Source organism: Peromyscus maniculatus, chromosome 7 (assembly GCF_049852395.1).
Source record: "Peromyscus maniculatus bairdii isolate BWxNUB_F1_BW_parent chromosome 7, HU_Pman_BW_mat_3.1, whole genome shotgun sequence".
In the NCBI taxonomy this organism is placed as follows: Eukaryota; Metazoa; Chordata; class Mammalia; order Rodentia; family Cricetidae; genus Peromyscus; species Peromyscus maniculatus.
In genome coordinates, this window is record NC_134858.1 from 68,841,766 (window position 1) to 68,862,231 (window position 20,466).

General features: G+C 47.0%; 1 protein-coding gene across 1 annotated transcript in view; it reads left to right on the plus strand.

The window, feature by feature from the left end:
• The window catches only part of Aldh1a2 (aldehyde dehydrogenase 1 family member A2), an 80,796-nt gene extending 60,544 nt beyond the window's left edge, over positions 1-20,252 (plus strand). Inside the window, exons 8-14 of the mRNA XM_006979267.4 lie at positions 5,894-5,996; positions 7,677-7,861; positions 9,095-9,259; positions 9,379-9,536; positions 10,509-10,583; positions 18,083-18,171; positions 19,603-20,252. Coding sequence (XP_006979329.1) covers positions 5,894-5,996; positions 7,677-7,861; positions 9,095-9,259; positions 9,379-9,536; positions 10,509-10,583; positions 18,083-18,155 — 759 coding nt within the window. The 3' untranslated portion in view covers positions 18,156-18,171; positions 19,603-20,252. The remainder of the gene's footprint in view (positions 1-5,893; positions 5,997-7,676; positions 7,862-9,094; positions 9,260-9,378; positions 9,537-10,508; positions 10,584-18,082; positions 18,172-19,602) is intronic.
• Positions 20,253-20,466: the final 214 nt, after the last annotated feature.

Consider the following 20,466-nt stretch of genomic DNA (forward strand, 5'->3'; position numbering starts at 1 on the left):
AGGAAAGGTGGGAGAAGGAACTAGCAGCTCAGGAGGTGCCCCGAGGAGGTCTGTGAGGACTTGATCCAGTAAGCCGAGGGACGAAAGCCTTGCCTGCAGATGAAGGGGTTCTCGTTTAAAGACCCAGAGCCTGTTCCAGGAAGCGCATGTGGTTTTCGTGGGCTTCCAGTGGTAGATGGGTAGTGGAGAGGATCGTGGGAACAAAGGCCAGATGTGTATTCATGGTTGTATTGATTTCTATAATCTGCATAATCTGCATTTCACAGATAGTGTTTTCAAACTGCTGTTACCACAGAAAAGTTGCCTTGGGTTCTGATTCTTTCTGGTGAAAATCGAACAGATTAATTTGGTTTGCTTCTTGGTATTTCAGAAGGACAAGAAATGCACGCTACATGTATTTTTTTTTTGCCATTTCCATCTAAGATGGAACCAGGAAGTACAGCCCTGGAAGTCCAGAAGGAAGAGGAAAGAATCAGTCGGTGTATTTGGGGTATAGTAAGAAATGAACATATACTAGAGAAAGCGGGCATCTTCAGAAAGTGGACTGAGATCTTTTGTCCAGGTCTGTTTTCTGTTTCTGAAAAGGCATCTTAGCTCTGAGAAGGGACCCACCTTAATTAAGGTAATTAATTTGTGAAAATCTGTAACCAACTTCAGAAACTGTAGAGAGAAACACCTTGTATGAACATGGCCTTGGGAAGCCTTTTGTGGTTTTTTTTTTTGTTTTTTTTCTCCCATTTGGTCCTGGATAACAAATTATTTTCTTTGTGAAGAACCAAATTACCTTTGTCGCGTTGCCGCGAACAGGATTCTGGAGTACTGCGGCTCTTGTAGGGATACTCCTAATATCAATCTTGAAGTCTATTCAAACAAGTATGGGAGGCAGAGTTGGTCTGTGCCAACATTCCTGCTGAGAATTAGCCCAGTTTCACATGTGTGTGGGAACCCCCACTCACCACCGTGCCTGCTTGGGGAACACGGATCGAGCTGGAGTCTCTGCAGGGAGTACCGCCTTAGGAAACAATGATAGCCTCGCTATCGCTTACTCTTTCATAAGGAGGGTTGTGTGGGGAAACTCAAAACAGACCAGCTTTTCTGCTGGCCTCAACAGCTGTGGTGCTCTTGGGAAAAAGCTACTTCTGTTCCTTATGGCAAGAAAAACACAGTTTCTGAGTGAGTACAGGCCCCAGGAGTCCCATCTGTCCTTTTAAACTCCAGTTAACCAGAGTGCTAAGGGACACATTTGCTGCTGGGTTGAGCTTTCATTCTGCAGGTGAAGAAACTGAAGCCAGGGAAGGTGAAGGGGCAGTTCCAAACTGAAGTTTGCTAGGAGCAAGCCCGCTTCATAGTACCCAGGGCTTCCCTTCCCTTCCCTCTCTCCCCTCCCCTCTTCTCCCCTCCCCTCCTTCCCCTCCCTCCCCTCCCCTCCCCTCCCCTCCCCTCCCCTCCCCTCCCCTCCCCTCCCTTCCCCTCCCCTCCCCTCCTCTCCCCTCCCCTCCCCTCTTCTCCCTTTTCTCTTTTAAGGCAATCTCATCATGCACCTCTAGCCGGCCTGGAACTAACTATGTAAACCAGACTGGAGATCTGTCTGACTCTGCTTCCTGGGTGCTAGCTGTAAAGGTGTAGGCCACCGTGCCTGGCAAGCCTAGGATTTTGAATCCTTAGGGACCAAACTACTCCATAAACCTATATATGGTTATGCTTACCAGGCACATCATCCCAGAGATGGGAAGGGATGATAAGAGTGTGCTGAGAAACCTTTTCAGATTGCAAAAGATGATGGCCTGAAAACCAGGTCCTTATGCTCTATTTATGCCTTTTACAAGATTGTTTCCCAAACCGTATGATTTTTCTCTTTTCATCTATACATTGCCTATTTCATTCAAATTGGCGTAGCTTTCATACAGTGTGCCCATTATCTTGACACTTAAGCCTCCTTTATTCACGAGGCACTTCCCACCTTCTGGACATGTAGGAAAGGGTGTGGAACATGCTCCCGTGGGACTACACTCCAACCCTCCCACCTAAGAAGGGAAGTCAACCCCAGGGATTTGTCTTGTTTACAATCACTGCTCCTTAGACGTTTGAATCCCATAGGTTTAGCCTGACACCTTTCCAAGGAATTGTGTATGAAATACCTTAGCTTGATTTTCCTGGCTTGCAGACATGTTAGCACAGGTTCGTCCTGGTCTCTAATTTTAAGCACACCATTTTCCCCTGCTTTGGGCTTGCATTGGTTCTGTTTTCCCTTTGTAGTAATGGTAGTGAGGAATAGTTCCTGTTTGGAGTCACTTAACCTCTCTCCACTCTCCAATCCATGGAAGAGTCACGTGTTGGCGGTATATTTGTCAGAGAGTTTGATCTGTAAACTAAGAACACCTTGGGTAGGCCTATGATGCCTGCCCCTGCAATTGATGAAGATTGTTGTGTCCTTGCCCTGTTCCATAGGGAAGGACCAGAGTGGCCTAACTGAGTGGGTTGTAGTGAAGACTCACATTAATGTAAAAGTACCTTTGTGGCTTAATCTATTTGGGCCTAGTATTAAATCAGAGCCAGGTTTTTCAAAGTGCACTTCAGAGCGAGCCACACTTGTTGGATACCTTCCAGGTTTACATGAGAGTCTCTCTGGCTGCACATCCCCTGTCGGTGAGAGACTAAGTCAGCCTTGCACCTGTCACAGAGTAGAACTGTGGGAATGCGCTGGACGAAGGCATTCTGTAGCAGGTGGATTTTTAGAATTGTTCTGTTCTCAGACCACCCCAGATGGAAGCGCCTCTCTCATTGCTACCAAATCCATCTCTCCTGGAGGCTGAACTACAACTTGACCTTTGTCCAGAAACAAAGAAGAAAGGCACTATTCACCCTATATTTGCTCCGCAATATTTATTATAAATAATCTTGGTTTCTAAGGAAAGGCTGGCATAGGAAAAATTATTCTCTGGTGATCACAGACTGTAAAGTTACTGGAGCCATGAAAATAATCATTGGCCAACATACCTAGTGGCGAAACCTGACCCCTCCTAGAACAGTCTGGTGGTCCATTCATCCCTGATGAGTGTCAGGGAGTGAGGTTCAGAGAAAAGCAGGCCAGCTAGGCTGGCACTTTCTTTACCGGCCCTACGCATTTAGTCAACATCTTGCTCGGTGTAAAATCCATGGCTTCCCTTTCATGCAGCTTCTTTCTTAAATACAGGAGCTGCTGTTCTCCTTTCCCATCAGTTTGGAGTGTGGTGATAAGATCTGGTGGTTTGTGACACACACTGCATCCTTAGTGACATAGAAAAGGAGGCAGAACAGAGGACAGAACAGGGAGGGATGGGCAGGCCCCTAAGCTTGGCCTTACAGTCAGCCTGCTACTGAGCAGCTAGGTGACCTGCTAATTAATGTTTATTAGTTTCTGACTCTTAAATCTGTTGTTCTCTAGAGTGAGATAATATGTTCCCCAGGGGTTTGTGGGCAGCATAAATGAATCAGGACATGTAAATGTCTGCCCTAGACTCACATTATGAATGACATGTTCATGAATTCCAGTAACTGTCTTCTTTGACAAATCACTTACTTATTTATCTCCCAAGACTTTAGAATGTACCCACATCAATTACAAAGAGCAGAGAGAGCCAAGCACATGGGAATTCCTCACAAGAGCAAGCAGTCACCGATGGCCAAGTCTTCAGGGACTCCTCATAGGTGATGGCGTGGAGTTTAAGAGCAGCTGGTTCTTGAACTGCCCATCGACAGGTTCCTCCCTCTTCCTAGTGTCTCAGGCTCTAGACATAATTTCTACTTTACACTGTTGTCTGCCAGACCAAAGGGCCAGAGACTGCCTTTGCGTCTGCGTGTTTTCTTCTCAGAAGAGAGAGAAAGCATATTTGCTTTTCTGGAAACGTAGCCTTTAATGAGCCCAGGTATTCCTAGGTACTTCGCCTAGGGATACAAGAGGCCTAGCTGGAAGGATAGCTAAGGAAAACTTAGGCTGGTGAACCAAAATCCGTCTATTAATATTCAGAATCAGATTTTAGTATTTACTACACCTTAATGAGTAACATTTTTGTTCAAAACAAGAAACTAATTCTGTGTCTTTCAGAGATATGACTTCTCTGAAACAACAAATTATTGTTTTCTGATGATCATGGACTGTATAGTTACTATAGACATGAAAACTGTCATTGGACAAAAATACTTTGTGACAAAAAAAGGTTGTTTCCTCAGAATGAGGACATTTTTTCTTAAAAGAAAAAAAAAACATGATTATGAGGCAGAATTACAGTGCAACACAAAGACATTCAACCCAGTTAGTGCACAATATTGGCAACCGGGACTTTTCCTGAAGCAATTACCAGGCATGTACATAGTTGGGGAGATCTGGGGGAGACACACATTGGTGAGCCTGGTGGTACCTACTCTTACAGCCACCTGGATGTCTCTGCATGAAGAACAGGCCCCCCCTTGCTCCTCACCCTTGTATGTGTTTAGGATGTCTGGACACTTACAGTGTGCTGGGCTGGGTTCTGAGAGCTGTCTGTATTAAGGCACTATAGCTAGCATGGCACTTCTAAACTCGAATGCACACAATCTTTTCATCCCCATTTATAGAGCAGGGGACCAAAGTTCAGAAAGCTGACCCAGTTTCTCAAGATCCCACAGTTGAGTATAAGGCAGTGAAAACTCCAGGCAGTCTAGGTGGGGGTCTTAACTACACCTCTCCAGTGTCTGAGAACTCATTATCCTGATATAGAGTCTCAGTAAAGCCACTGAAACACCAGGCGTAAACAAATGTAGCTTTTCTCTTCTCAAGACTTTTAAATGTTTTATTTCTCAGTAGAATTCCATACAAGTAACTTTTCCTCAGCACAGGACCCAACTTCCTGTATAGGCTACATGACAGCTCAGCATTTACATGAAGTGACCTGTGTTCATCAGTATGATGCCTCGTGTTGCAAGTGGATCCTCTGAGGCCATCATTGAGGTGTAGTTTTTGCACAGGACATCCATCAGTAACCTCTGCCAAAGGGAAGACAATCACAGGCAGGCCTGACAGCATTAACCACCACATTGGGCATGGCAGGCCATATATGGTACTGCAGTGAGGTCCTGTGCTGGACAGGGCCTTTATAGCCTGCTGCCACCAATGAGTGGATGCAGGTCATCCCCAAAGTGTCCATCTCTGCTTGGGCAGACCCTGAAGGGTCTGGCTGCCTCAGTCTTTCTTCTGAAAGCATCCTTGGCCCCTGAGGTTCCATGTTCTTTCTTGAGCAGAGCCTCTCTGTGGCACATCTCTATTTCCATTGGACACGTTCCATTTCATGACTGACATCCACTTAGTGTCAAATGGTTTCTCTTTAAACAGTCTCTTGTTCACTTGAATTCTAGAGGAATAGGCATTTACACTAACATACTAGTTAGGAACAGACTCTCAACTATCTAGAACACTTTAGCCCAAAGCAGAGGCAAAGGCATAAGACTTGGTAGTTTTGGAGGTGAATGAACAGGTTTTTTTTTGTTTGTTTTGTTTTGTTTTGTCTTGATATGGTAATTTTCAAGTGGGGTCAATTGGCCTCCCCTCCCCCAGAAGCTGTAGTCCCAAGGAAAGACCATTATGTGGTCATGAAACTTTTAATCACACATTACTTGCTATTTATCTCCAACAAAACCTTCTGGCCTGTGTCTTCCATGATGAAAGGAAGTCATTATTTCCATCCTCTTCAACATACGTGTTCAACTGCATCCCAGCTGCCTGTTTCATCCTCCCAAGTTGACCACAAAAGTTGTCCCTCGGGATTATTTTGCCCTTAGGATCAGTTAACTACCATGGCCTGTTGTTGCCTGGAGCTGGCTCGACCTCTGACTGCAGCAGTGCAAGGTGCATCAAGCCTCTGCATTCCCTTCCTTTCAGGTTGGCAAGCTGATTCAAGAAGCAGCCGGAAGAAGTAACTTGAAGAGAGTGACTCTGGAGCTCGGAGGGAAAAGCCCTAATATTATTTTTGCCGATGCTGACTGTAAGTGGCCCGCAGATCTCTCACATGTGTCAGAAGGCTACTCTTCACATTCCTCTGCTGTATATCTACTCTTGATGGAAGAACAAGGGTCAGGTCTCTGAAGTAAAGGTCATCACAATTCTCTGAGGAGGTGATCATTTCACATAGGAGAAAGAACACCTAGCCAACCATTGACCAGTCTAGGGCCATTTTGACTTTCTGGTGTTGTAGGACAGAGTAGAAAAGGTGAAGGTTTGGTCATTAATATGTAATAGAAAGAGCAACATTCTAAGATTCTGATACCTCAAATATAGTTGCTGCTTAGAGTTAGGAAATCTGAAACTTTTCATCTGGGTCTGTCATCTTTTCAGCTGGATGGCCAATCATCAGAAAGGAAATGCTGCTTCCAGAGCACTGGCTACCTTTTCCAAACCCATACCAGCTTCTCTACTTATTCATGCTGACCCCTTCCCCTTGCTCCCAGGACTTTGGGTGAGACAAACCTTACCAGACGCATAGATGATAACCTAGGCAACCCTTCCAGGAAGAGACCACCTGGTCTGTGTGCTCTTATCCTGAAAAACTCTCCAGAATGAAATTCGGGAACCCCCTTTGGTCATCCCTTTTCTTCTCCACACCCTCCAGGCAGCACTCTTTCTCAGTTCTGCGTTGGAGAAGTCAGGAGAGAGAGACAGTGACTGAAACCCCACACCACTTGGGCTTTGCAGAGTGCGCCTTTAATTTCCTTGTCAAGATTAGAGACCGTGGGGCTGGAGAGATAGAACTTGCCGCTGTTCAGTGGACCTGAGTTCCATTCCTAGCATCCATGTGGTTTCCAGGCAGGTGGTTTACAGCTGTCTGTAACCCAGGCTTCAGAGCACGTGCACTTGTGTGCGCACACCTACATGTAGACAGCAACACTTACACAGAATTAAAAATAATAAAAATCAATCTCAAAAAAGTCAGCTCTTGTTCCTCTTCCTCTTGAGGACCAGGCAGTCAACTGTCACACCGACTCGGTCATCTAGCAACCAGCATACAGATTTATCAATAGTACCTTGAAGTGTAAGCCATCAGAAAGGAGGGGGAAATAATTATCACACTGACGTTGAACAAGAGGTGGAGTATCTGCAAAGGATCACACCTGTTACAGTTTAATCACCAAAATGGTCATTAAACATACAAGATCCAGTTGGTCGGGGGTCCTAAGTGGGTGGGACTTAGGCCAAATGCATGGAATATATGTTTACTTTTCCAACCATTACACTAATCTTAAAAAGTCACATTAAAACTCTGACTTCTGATTCTCCTTAAAACTGGAAAGGTTTGGTAAGCTCTGGGCTTACATTCATGTATGCTAACAGTCAATTGTGGTGGCTTCTATTAGTCTCCATTGCATTTCTTGAACTGGAAGAGTCACAGTTATCCTGGGTCTTTTGTATAGTGAAATTTAAGTCTCCTGTTATGAGTGATGAGGGCTGGCCCTTCTGTTTGCAGAAAAAAAGAAAGAGGCTCAATGAGGTAAGGTTGTCCAAGTTCACATAGCAAGTATTGTCTGTTCTCAGGCCAGAGCTCCTCACTGGCATAGGCTGTGATGAGCAGGGCATTATACCTGGGCCTTTGGAAAGTGGAAAGGAAGGTGTCTCCGCAGACAGGCCACAGGCAAGGCTGTGTTGAGAATACGGATGCTTCCTCTTGTAGTGGACTACGCTGTGGAGCAGGCTCACCAGGGGGTGTTCTTCAACCAAGGCCAGTGCTGCACCGCGGGGTCTCGAATCTTTGTGGAAGAGTCCATCTATGAGGAGTTCGTGAAGAGAAGTGTGGAAAGAGCCAAGAGGCGCATCGTGGGGAGCCCCTTTGACCCCACCACTGAACAGGGTCCTCAGGTAAGAAACCATAAGCATTACCCGTGTGTAAATTAATCTGGACTGGCCCAGACACCGGCGCTAAGGGGACCTAACAAAACAGCCTCTTCCGCTTGGAGCTGTCTCCTTATTCCTGTACCTTATCTTATCTTCACAGCTGAAAATGTAGGCGCTGAGGTATTGCCTCTCTTTACCCCGAAGAACTTCGGGGTGATTTAGCTTCGAGGAAGTTTCTGGGCATGGCAGGGTGGATCTTGGTAATGTAGCTCCACCCCAGGCCTCTGGCCACTTCTCAGATGCTCAGGTCAGGAAAGGTGGAGATCTCCTTCTCAGACTCAGTTTCCCTTTCCCAACTGCCAGCCGCGCTCTCTGTTCCCTGCGACGGTCTGTAACGTGTAGGAATGAGAGGTCAGCCGAGTTTCTCTCTGACTGTGGAGTTATCTCTTATTCTGACTGTGTTACACCCATAGTGCAATGGAGACATCACAGATGCACCTCCTGAGCAGCCACGCGGCACTTCGAGCACTTTGGCCTGGCTGTTACCACGATAGGTTCCCAACCCTGTGGTTTTAATCTAGTCAGGGTCAGAATTTTGCAAGGGCTTGTCTGAACTGGTTCTCATCTGTGTCACTAAGCATGGGTTTTCTAGTAAAGGAAACCATCTCTCAGTTTGGGAACCTCTGGTGAGAAGGTTGATGTTCTAGCTAAGACAACCAGGGTGAATACAGCTTCTTATGTCATTCACCATAATGACCGAATGACAGCTTAATTGTTGATTTCTGTGTTCAGTCTGAATCTTTCTCTTGGGAAGTTTAATTCCCTTCTCTAAAGACATAACTCCTCTAGGATAGTAATAGTATCTTAAGGCGGTGCTATTGAAAAAGACTCTGTGTAATCCATTATTTTAGTTATTCATATGGGCAGAAGTATCTATTCTTTATCGAAACTGAATAATCACTGAGACAGGCCTCTAGCATTTTGATAAGTTCTAAAAAAAATCTTGACCTGGTATTCCAGGTTAGGCAGTCATTAGGGTTATTTGGATTCCTCTATCTGTTAGGTGCAACCATAAAAAAAAAAATTTCCATTTTTTTCATCATTCAAAATTTAGTAGATAATATCAATTTCATATGATTTGACTCAATGCAGTGACATTTGGGGAAGAAAATCATACAGAGGGAGGTTCATGAGAATGTGCATGTTTCTGTTTTCATGGAAGGCCCTCTGAGAGTCATCAAGTGATTTCTCCTGCAGATTGATAAGAAGCAATACAACAAGATCCTGGAGCTCATCCAGAGTGGTGTGGCTGAGGGCGCCAAGCTGGAGTGTGGAGGCAAAGGACTGGGAAGGAAGGGCTTCTTCATTGAGCCCACAGTGTTCTCCAACGTCACTGATGACATGCGGATCGCCAAGGAGGAGGTATCTCGGGCATTCTTACGATTGCCACCCCTTCCACACCTTTCCTGGGATTTCCAGAGCATTTGGACAATAATCAACTTTTAAAACTTTTCATCTTTACGTACATTATTTTGTTGCAGATCTTTGGTCCTGTTCAGGAAATTCTGAGGTTTAAGACTATGGATGAAGTTATAGAAAGAGCCAATAACTCAGACTTTGGACTTGTAGCAGCTGTCTTCACTAATGACATCAACAAGGCTCTCATGGTGTCTTCTGCAATGCAAGCTGGGACTGTTTGGTAAGGCTTACATCCACCAGTGACATAAGGAGGCCTGTGCCAGTTCACATTCATTGATATCGTGAAATCCTAACTTTATTTCAAAGAGTTTTATTTAGCTCACAGGGGAAGTTGTAAGTCCAGTGAGCACAGTCAGATTCTTGCAGGCCTTTAGCTGTAAGTCCAGTGAGCACAGTCAGAATCTTGCAGGCCTTTAGCTGTAAGTCCAGTGAGCACGGTCAGATTCTTGCGGGCCTTTAGCTGGAAGTCCAGTGAGCATGGTCAGATTCTTGCAGACCTTTAGCCTGTTACCTCATGGCAGATGGTGGATGAAGAGGTCACATGGCCAGACAGAAAGCGAGATTCAGGGGTGGGACTTGCTCTTAGAGTGGGTTGCTCTTGTGGGAACTACCTCTTAGTGTCTTACTTCTGGGGTAGCTCCCTTAGTGACTAAGGAGTCCCCCCCACCAGGCTCCACCTTTAACAGTTCTTCCTCATCCTCCAAAATCACACCCCAGGGACCAAGCTGTTGACAAGTGAACCCTTGAGGGACAAACAACATCCAAACTGTGACAGGGCATTGTAGCTCTCAGGGGCCAGGGTAACAAAAAAAGGTCCCCTGAAGGTATGGGAGAGACAAAAGCAGCCAGACCTCAACCCTAGAAAGCACTCTTTTTAAATTATTTATTTAAATTTATTTCATGTGCATTGGTATGAAGGTGTCATATCCCCTGGAACTGGAGTTACAGACAGTTGTGAACTACCATGTGGGTGCTGGGAATTGAACTCAGGTCCTCTGGAAGAGCAGCCAGCGCTCTTAACTGCTGAGGCATCTCTCCAGCCCCAAGAAAATACTCTTATAAACTAGACCAGAAAATCAAAGTCATTTTTGAATTTTTCACTTTGAAAAAAAAAATACACCAAAGAAGTACATCAATTGGATTATTTCTGTGAGGTGGGATTCGTATTAACAATGCTGTTTTCTTCTTTCAGGATCAACTGTTACAATGCCTTAAATGCTCAGAGCCCCTTTGGGGGGTTCAAGATGTCTGGAAATGGGAGAGAAATGTAAGTGTCAAAGATTTCAGTGTCTACATGGATAGAATGTGTCGGCAGAGAGGGGGGCTCACAAAACAGCTCACTTCACTTGCACGCCTCCATTCACAAGCTTTGTTGTGCTGTTGTTTGAGATAGGGTCTCACTCTGCAGCCTAGAATTACCTGGATCTTTGTAGTGTCTGCTGACCTCAAACTTACAGTAATCCTCCTGCCTCTGCCTCCTGAGTGTTAGATTACAGGAGTGACCCACCCTACCCAGCTTAATCTAACATTTTACTGAGTACAAACTCATGTAAGCTGAGTATGGCATGGTCCTAAGTGAACAAGATGCAGCTCCCTCACACTCAGAGTTGACAGAGAACATGGATCCATTCTTCAGCTTCATCTTGTCAGTAGAGGAAAAGCTCCATAATGTCTGCTGAAGGCAGAGAAGACCCCACAGAGAACACACCACTGCAGGTTTCGAGCCTGGCATTCACCAGCTGCCAAACCAAGGACCACATCCTGCCACAGGAACATTGCAGTCTGCCTTCTCAGCTGCAGAAACCTTGAGCTGCCGCTCTAAAACCCGAGGCTTTATGTGAAGCCTGGATGGCTTGTTCCCTTTCACTGTCCACGACAAAATCGCCAGAGCTCTGAGCTTCGCAGCTCATGCATTCCCGTGACACCTGTGGCTTCAAGGGCCTAACTGCTGGTTTCCATTCCTTTTGTGCCCGTCCAGGTCATTTGCCTGTACCACCTGCTCAGCCCCAATAAGTCCTTTAAAGTTGGGAATGTGGGGTTAAGACATGGGGTCAGGGAGGGGACCTGCTGAAGATATAAATTGAACACATCCCAGTGCCTTTTGGGGAAATTGCTTGGGGACTAGGGAGATATCAGCTTTTAAGGCTAAGATGCCTGGCATATAAGGAATGTCTTGGCAGAGCCTGGTGGGGAAGATGAGAAGAAGAATGTAGCATTAATAGTAGCAGGTGTTATTTTAGTTACCGGGGCCGCTACAACACAACCTTCTTCTGGCAGTAAACATTACTGCTCATGGTTCTGGGAACTATGTCCAAGGTCAAGGTGCTGGTAGATATGGTGTCTGGGAGGGGTTCATTTCTCACAGTTGGCACTTACCATGTCCTCATGAAGTTCCGAGGAAAGGAAGTGGGCTGGAGCCTATCCTAGAAGGGCTCTGGTCCCATTTGTTAGGGTGGAGCCCTCATGACTTAATCAGTTCCCAATGGCCCCACTTGTTAATACTATCACATTGTGCAATAGGTTCCAACATACACATTTTGGGGTGACACAAACATCGGATCTCAGCAGCTGCCCTTAGCTGAGTATCTGTTGTGTGTCTGGCTTTGTGCTGACTCCTTCCCTCACATTATCCCATTTGGATTGTGCAGTTGTATAGATATACTTCTCTTTACAAGCAGGAGACCTAGCTAAGGAGTAGAGTGGTCAACCAGCTTGTCCCAGTCTCAGAACCAGTAAGTGTCAGGTCTGTCATTCTAACCTAAGTCTCAGTGGCTTCAGATAGTCTGATGACATTCAGACATGGAAGCTTGGGGGCCAAACATGAGGACTCTTCTGGAACAGGGTTCAAAACCAACACAGTTGCCCAAAGATGCTTATGACCTGTGGAAACAGGGCTATAGCAGAAGTAAAGTAGACAAGAGACTCCTCAGTGCAGACTACAAACAATATAACTGATTTTTCTTTTAGTGGCTCTCATGGAATGAGTGGTGGCCAGAGACTTCCTGGTGTGACACCCCCATTTAGAAAGCTCCTGGCTCTCAGTTTGAAAGGAGTTGATCTGTTTTCTGAACCCTGTGGCTCACAAGAAGGAACATCATCCATGCCCCTTCCTTCTGCCATTACCAAATGACTTTTAAAAGCAAATGGTTAGATCACAATCTACTAACTAGTAGTGAATGGAGACAGCAAAGCACTGGACTTGGTCTGCGCAGGGACTACAGCAGTTAAGGCACTTAGAATGTTGTTGGATAAACGAAATGTACATTGCAGGGATCCGACAGGGCCCAGGGCAGAAACCCGGGAGTGAAAGAGAAGCTCAGAAATGAGGGAGAGCGTCTGGACAGGGTTTTAGCACGGTCTTATACTTGAGTTTGAGATGGCCTTTTACGAAAGGGAGTAGTTGAGCAAATGGAGAATATTCTTTTGAGCTTGGAGGGCGAAGCAGAGAGGAGTGAGGGCAGAAGTACTATGGGAAAGGTAGGGATGCTGTACACGGGATGTGCAGGGACCCCATTAAACATGAGGAGCGGATCTATGAGCTTCCTATACTGGAGCTGGCAGTCTCTAGCCTCTCAGCATTGGGCTGTTCAGGTGGAGCAGCTTTGAGGCTAAGGGCCGTTTGGAAAGTCGTGTTGCTTAGATGCAAAGCTTGGCACTTTTGTTTCCTACCTCTGTAACTGTAGGCAAAAATTCCAATCTCCCTAAGCCTTGATGTCCTCTATAAGATGAACGTAAATATGCTAGCTGCCGGGGAGTGCTGCTGTGCGGCTCTGTTAGGATTACGTAGATACACATGAGGTGGTGCCTGGAAAGCCTTCAGAAAGTGAAGCTGCCAGTGGAGATCAAGGACGGGCTGTTAGGACGGTGGCCCTTCTTTTCCTTGGGGAACGTGTTCCTTCTGAAGTGTAGCAGTTTTCCTACGTTCCAGCCAGTGGCACCGGCCCTTCTCCTCTCCTGGCCACACTTGTCTCCCCACAGAACTATAACCCACCTGGAATCCTGTTCTCACAGGGACTTGTACTTTGTCAGCTGCCCAAAACCTTCCTGTGCACAGGACCTCTTCTTAGCTCGCATATGGCCTTAACTCTCTACCCCCACTCTTGAGACTGCATTCCACTTGCTCGGTCATTTCCTGCCTCTGTGACTGTCCTCACTAATCTCTCTAAAGTGTTGGGACAGTCACTGGTCCTGGGAACACTGTCCTCATTCAGTGTTTTGCTACAGATCATTAACGTAGTGAATCACCAGTATAACACGAACTTGTAATAAATGGCCTCTGGGTAATTCCCAGGCTATCCCTGTCCCTCATCAGGAACAGGCCCTGCAGGGATTCAGACTTTTGATGTTATGTAGGTCTGGTCTCTTCCCAGAAGAAATGTCCCTTTGCAAGAAAGCTCGTCGAGGGACAATTTGGCTTTGTCAAACCATATATAACAATGGCCAAGAAAACCGAAGAGCAGCCTCTGTCTACTTACAGACATGTTGGCCATGTGGCCTTCCCTGCCCCAGTTAAGAAATAACCAGGGGATGGTGCTCTTTGATGGGACCAGTTACATCTTACCTAAGTCAGAGTTTCTCAGCCTTTTCCATCTGTGACCCCTTATTGTCTGAGAAATTTTTATGAAACCTGGGGTATGTAGGTATGCAAAATAGGTATATAACCCAAACATCCTGATAATCATAAAGAAATTTCTTATAAAACAATTATTTGGAATATATATCACTTTACTATTTGTTAAGGATTAATGAAACTTGGCCTATATATGAGATGGATGTGCTTGTTTAATTTTTCACAAAGAACTGAATTTGCTGGATACTTACTTGATGCTGTAGGACAAAGCATCTTCCACACTTTCCAAAGCTGAGAACACTGCTTCACATAAACATGGACTGCTGATTAACAAAAGCATGTTAGGGACATTTCCAAACTTGTTGGAAATTCTATCCCAATCCAAAGCCAAAATTCACTTAACAAGCTTTTATCAAACTCAGCTAGCAATTTTTAAAATCAAACATTCTAACAGTACAATCCAAAGATGTACTCATTTGCTATTTATAGGCTGAGGGAGGGTGATAGGAAAATACTAAATTTATTCATTTTTCTTTATTTTCCATAATAAAAATTATGTTTCTAGAAGAAGCTTTGTATGCCCAATAAACATGTAATTTGTAACAGAATTCCCTGCCTCATAGCAAACAGCCGTGTGGAGTCTAAGCTGCGGTGGTGAGGTTGGTAGAGAGGGGGGGGGCATGCACAGTGCCAAGTGTGTGCTGTGTTCTGAACCAAGCAGGCACACATGAAGCCACAGAATGCGAGGGGCAAGCACAGCCTGGGGAACCTCAGATGCTATATTTGAATTAAAGTTTTGGCCATTGAGTATTCAGAAACCCCTTACTGCTGGCCACCTTATCATGATCCTGTTCACGACACAAGCCCTTACAGGCCACAGTTAAGAAGCTGTGATGTAAATGACCTACCTGGTCCTTGGTCTCCACTTACTCCCAAAATGTGTTCTGTCTCTGAATGACCTAGAGTGATAGGAAACGCTTTAAATAAAAGAACCTGTTCTTCCTTCTAGCTAGTCTGAAGTCTCCAGAAAATCCACTTAACCTTCCCCTCTGGGAAGAATTGTTTGCCTCACGTCCCAGTCTCCATGCCCACCCCCAGGTGGAGCAGAGAAGGGGAATGACCCTTTTTATAAACAAGCTGCAAGGAAGGCTGGCTACCTAGCCTCAGTTTCTCCAAGCTGTAAGAGGTCTGCTTTCTACCAGTTATCTGATGGGCGCCCCACCCCCGTCAGAGGCTTCGTCAGGTGCTGCCTGCCCGCAAAGTCCTATCCGTTTTCTGTCCCTTTGCCTCTGCCTTATCACAGTCCCCGGAGATAAAAGGTGGGAAAACACAGGCTAAATATCACCCCAACCAAAGGGGTGGAAAGAGAGCTGTGGGCATCTCAGACGATGAGCATCAGGACTGCCAGAGTGAGAAGTGTGGTGGGATGCTGTGCAGCTTCTCAAACCATGCACGCATACATGCATGCACAAATGCATTGCAGGCGTGTGCACAGAAGTCACCCGTGGTCTTGGGGTTGGGATTGTTAAATATGCTTGTCTGGGGACCCACCCTCAGAGACTCTGGTTGAGTGGATCTGGGCTACAGCCCAGGATCTTCCTGGTGTAATAAGCTTCTGGAATGGTGCTGCTGCAGGTGCTGTGGGGACCTCATTCAGAAAACTGCTGCAGCAAGCCAAATAGAAACTAGGGGAAATGCACAGTCTAAACAGAAATCCAAGGGTTCCTAAGATGGTTTGCTGGGTTCCACCAAAATCTACCATGTTTTCCTTACCTCTGGGGGTGCCCCTTGCTTCTTCTCAGAGTTTAACCCGGTCTGCTGAGAAGCAGACATGGGGGCTTCTCAGGGTCTCTGTGCCCCCCCGAGAGGCAGTGTGCAGTAATCCACTCAGAGATGGATGCTTCAGTAAGAAAGGGCCTGGCTCTTGAGCAGCCCTGAGGTTCTTCCTTGCTAATTGTGGGTCTAGGTGTGCCACAGACTTGAACTGTAGTCAACAGATTGAAGAATCTAAACTTCAAAGATTTTAGAGTCCCTTGGACAGTCTCCTCAAGGAGTGGGCAGATTGACCATGCTACCCTCCCTTATCCCTCTTCGCACCTACTGAAGCGGAAACTTGGGTGTGGGAAGGGTAAAATCCCACAGTGCAGTCATGCTCCTTGGATGATAACTGTGTGTGCTGGGGTGCAGGAACTGCCGCAGGGGCCGTGGCTAGACACCAAGAGGAAAGGGCCAGCTCGCCCAAGCCCTTCAGCTAGTGGAGACTCAGTGGTTTCTCTGTCCGCTGACTCTAGGACTCTGTTTCTCTTCCATGGTGCCTCTAATACACTACTCGGCGGCGTCTCACCGGCCTTCTTGACACTCTGGGCTCCAGGCAGTCCTTTTACCTGTAGGTTTGAATTACCTCCTTTGCCTCCGAGCAGACTGTATATCCATCCATGCCTGGGACTGGCAGGGACCCTCCAGCCAGTAAGGTCACCCACAGCTTCACACACACAAACATGGCGGGAGCAATGAGGACACTTGAATGCAGCCATAGTGACATGTTTCTGATTCCATAGATACCCCCCATACTTCTCACGGCTTGGAGGTCAGAGTGGGAAGTAAGTATGCTTCAAGGTCTGCCCAAGAGCATGCCTAAGGAAATAGAAGGCAGAGAGTGACCTCACTGCCACCAGAGAGCACTTGATGTCCTAATGAGGAGACACATTCAGAATTGCCCTAAGGCAGGAAATCATCCAGAGAAAGCCAGAATATGCTGGGAATAGACACCCAGGGCCTGGATGGAGTTAGTGAGGGTATGGTGTCAGGAGGAGACCCGGTTCACTCTTCTTGAAGTAGAATGGTCCAGACAGTGATGTACATGCAGACTTTTCTCAGTTCCTATTAGTATCCCAGGGCCCTTGTCAACTTGGGTGTGGTACCCGGAGGAGCTACTGGCAATGCTGTTGGAGCTGTGTGTAGGGCCATGGGATCCCAAAAGAAGTAAGATGGGCCATTGCCCTAGGTCTTGCTTGTACAGCCCAGCTGTAGGAACTGCGCTGTGTGGGGCTGACTGGCGCAGAAGACGGTTTCCTTGGGTTTTCACATGCAGACACAATTCTGAGTGGTCCATCTCCCGATGGAGACGGTGTGGCAACAGGGGAGCACTGAGGAAGCAGCTGTAGAGCAGAAGCCTTCCTCCTCCCTCTCCCCTGAGTGCTCTCCCTCTGTGTCCTCAGTGTGCTGGGCAGTGCAGCCAGCCCACGGTTTTAGGGGGGTCAGAAAGCAAGCTGAATGAGCCGAGCTCTGTGGGCACAGAGGTGCTCTATCAGAAGTAACACTGGATGACCCTCCTCTGAGCCACACTCACCTGCAAGGTGCTTGGGCTCCCCCCAGCTGCTTGGCTTGGCTTTCCCTGAGCCCATCAATGATAACTCAGTAAATGCTTCCTGACAACCCTGGACTTGTTACCAGCCGCAATTCCAGAAGGGACGTAACTAAGGAGACTCTTGTGGAGACTGCTCCCTAATGGTCCCCTCAATTATTTCTCCAATCTTCTCGCCAGCTTTGTGGGGCCATGAGCAGTACTCGTTGGGACCATATTTAAGGTGGTGCCGGCGGTTTGTTTTCACACAGTAGGCCTTTGCCTATCCTATCCATCTTCATTTAGGAAGTGTAAGGAGTGAGAAACAGGAATTGTGTATACTGGTAAGAATTCTAGTCCAAGACTTCCCTCTCAGAGGTAGAGAGAAGCCCTCTAGGTAGGCTGTCGGCATGGGGACATTAGAAGTCTGCAGAGGCTGGTGTAGAGTTCTGTAGAGTGGCACACTTATTCCTGAAGGACCAGTACTCCCAGAAGGTGGAAACACAGCCCAGGCATTGGCAGACCTTGGGCCTGGCTTTCTGCGGCCATGGTGCTCGGCTGTGAGCCATCCTGCCTTGGCTAAGCCCAGGCCTGGCTCTCAGGGTACCAAGGAACCACTTCCTTTCTATACTGTGTTCTGAAAACCAGTGATCCCTTAAGAAAGGGTGTTTGCCCATGAGAGGGCATCTCTCTGCCAAGGAGGGCTTTGCTGTTTGTCCACTAGGAGTTTGTGTGCAGAGCCCAGTGACCTGCTGCTCAGAGATGGTAGCTTCACTTTCTTGAGGATGCCACCAGAGCTCAGGCGCGATCCCCTGGGCCGTTGGTGTCTGAATCTGCCATTTGTGTGTTTCAGGGGAGAGTTTGGCTTACGTGAATACTCAGAGGTGAAGACGGTGACGGTGAAGATCCCCCAGAAGAACTCCTAAGAGGCCCAGCTGGAAGGTGAAGCTCCGCTGACCCCCCACTTTCTCTGTGGAGCCCAGCTCTGAGGAGTGCAGAGTTGAGCCTAGTCCTTCTTTAAATACCGAATGACATGGCAGCCAGGTCACTGCACCCTTGACACAGGCCAGCAAGGCAGGGTTTACAGACACTCTGGAAGGAGCCACCTTAATCAAACCGAATACTTGGAGGACTGCAGAAGTGGGGGACAGTGGTGTTGTGTGGACCGTGGGTGGAATAAGGGAGCTGCAGTATTTGGTGTGTCCTCTCGGAGAGCTTTCCTAGAGGGAAGGCTGCTCGGCAGCGAGGTCTTCATTTTCTCCTCCCAGCCCCTCCCCACTCCTCACTCCGCCTCCCTCTTCCAAGGAGAGCTCAGCTGAGCTCATTTAGGGCAGATGTTTGGGCCTGGAACAATTTTCCAAGGTTTTGCAGCCAAATTACCATTTCATGTTATCCATTTCTTCAAAGCAAAACATGAAATGGTTTTAGTTAGAGCCAGGGCAGACTGAAAATGCCAGGAGCTGGTACACTGCAGATGTTCTAGGTGGTAGGGATGCAGTGTGTCCTTTTCCTACTTCCATAATTAACACAGCGGAAAGAAGATGCAGATGAGGTCAGAGGTCATCATGTATAGTTCACAGCTCCTGAGCTTAATGCTGTGTGTGTGTGTGTGTGTGTGTGTGTGTGTGTGTGTGTGTGTGTGTGTGTAGAGAGAGAGAGAGAGAGAAGCAGTTCTCAACCTGTGGGTCATGACCCCTTTGGGGGGGGAGTCAAATGACCCTTTCACGGGTTGCCCAAGACCATGGGGAAGTACAGATATTTACATTATGATTCATTACAGTAGCAAAATTACAGATATGATGCAGCAATAAAAATAACTTTATGGTTAGGGGTCACCACAGCACGAGGAACCATATTAAAGGCTTGAAGCATTAGGAAGGTTAAGAAGCACTGTTGTAGATGGTGATGGAGGTCACAGGTCATCACATGTAGTTCATGGTTCCTGAGCTTACTACATTATTTGGAAATAGACAGTGTGTGTGTGTGTGTGTGTGTGTGTGTGTGTGTGTGTGTGTGTGTGTGAAATTCTTGGTTATTCTAGAAAAAAGCACAGGCCACAGCCCTTGTTTCACTGATGGATGAGATGTTTTCCAAAGCTGATCTTAAGACTAACCGAGACAGTCCAGGTAGACTCAGGAAGCTGCCAGAGTTTCCAAGGCTGGCTGAAGTCTTGAGGAGTGAGTTCTTGCTGGAGTCAGGAGCTTGGCCTTTTCTGTACCCCCATCCCCACGGTACCAGCACCGGCTCCTCTATGGCTCCTCTAATGCTCTGGCTGCCCTGGCCCCCACTGTGTCTGTGTCACCCGCCTGGAATCGGCTCTCAGTGCAGTTGAAAAATGGGGCCCAGCTTGACGATCCCCTTCTCTATTTGCAGAGCACCAGTGTGCCAAGACTGCCACGTCCCACCAGGCCTCATCCGTCATGCCCCGTGGCCCGCTCGTCCACACACTACTCTTGCCTCCCAACAAGTGAGCTTCAGCCTGCAGGGGGGAGGTGTGACGCAAGCCCGACTCTCCTTCCTCCCAACCCCACCGCTCCCTCTGCCTCCAGTGAGCCCCATCTGGTGTGGGCCGCTCTGCCCTCCCTCCCTCCTCCCCAGCTGCCAAATCGAAGCCAGTCTCTGACCTGGGTGAACAACATTTATTTAAAAAATGCCAAATATAACCTAGGTGTAGAATATGGACATCTATCTATCGTCTTCTCTATTTAACGGTTTTCCACTTCCTAACCAAACCAGTTTTCAGTTTTCTATTTATAACCTGCCTGTCCACGGCAATTTCAAGCGAGCTCTCCTTCCTGTTACTGGCCAACGACAACGTGCTCAGCAGACAGAGCCCCGACATGCGCTTTGAGTCCGTCCGTCCGTGGGCGCCCTGCTCCTCCCTCAGCCCGCCCACGTGAACACAACATTAATCAGCTAGTTCCCTTCAAACCACAGTATAGAATGTGAAAATGAAGATTTATGACTTTTAATTTACTTCAAAAGAAACCTCTGTGCTAGCAATAAAGCATTTATATTGTGTACACCTCGCGACTGTTTGTGTTTGTGAGTCTGTCCCACTGAGCTCATTTTTGTCTTTACTTCTTAGCTGGGATTTTTGGCTAGGGTGTGCTCTTACGTGACTGAGCAGAATTCTGGGAGGGTATTTTATAGAATACATTTAAGGTTAAACAAACAAACTTGTGCTCTGACACTATTTAAAACGTGTGTGTTTACAGTTTTTCTGTGGCACATAAA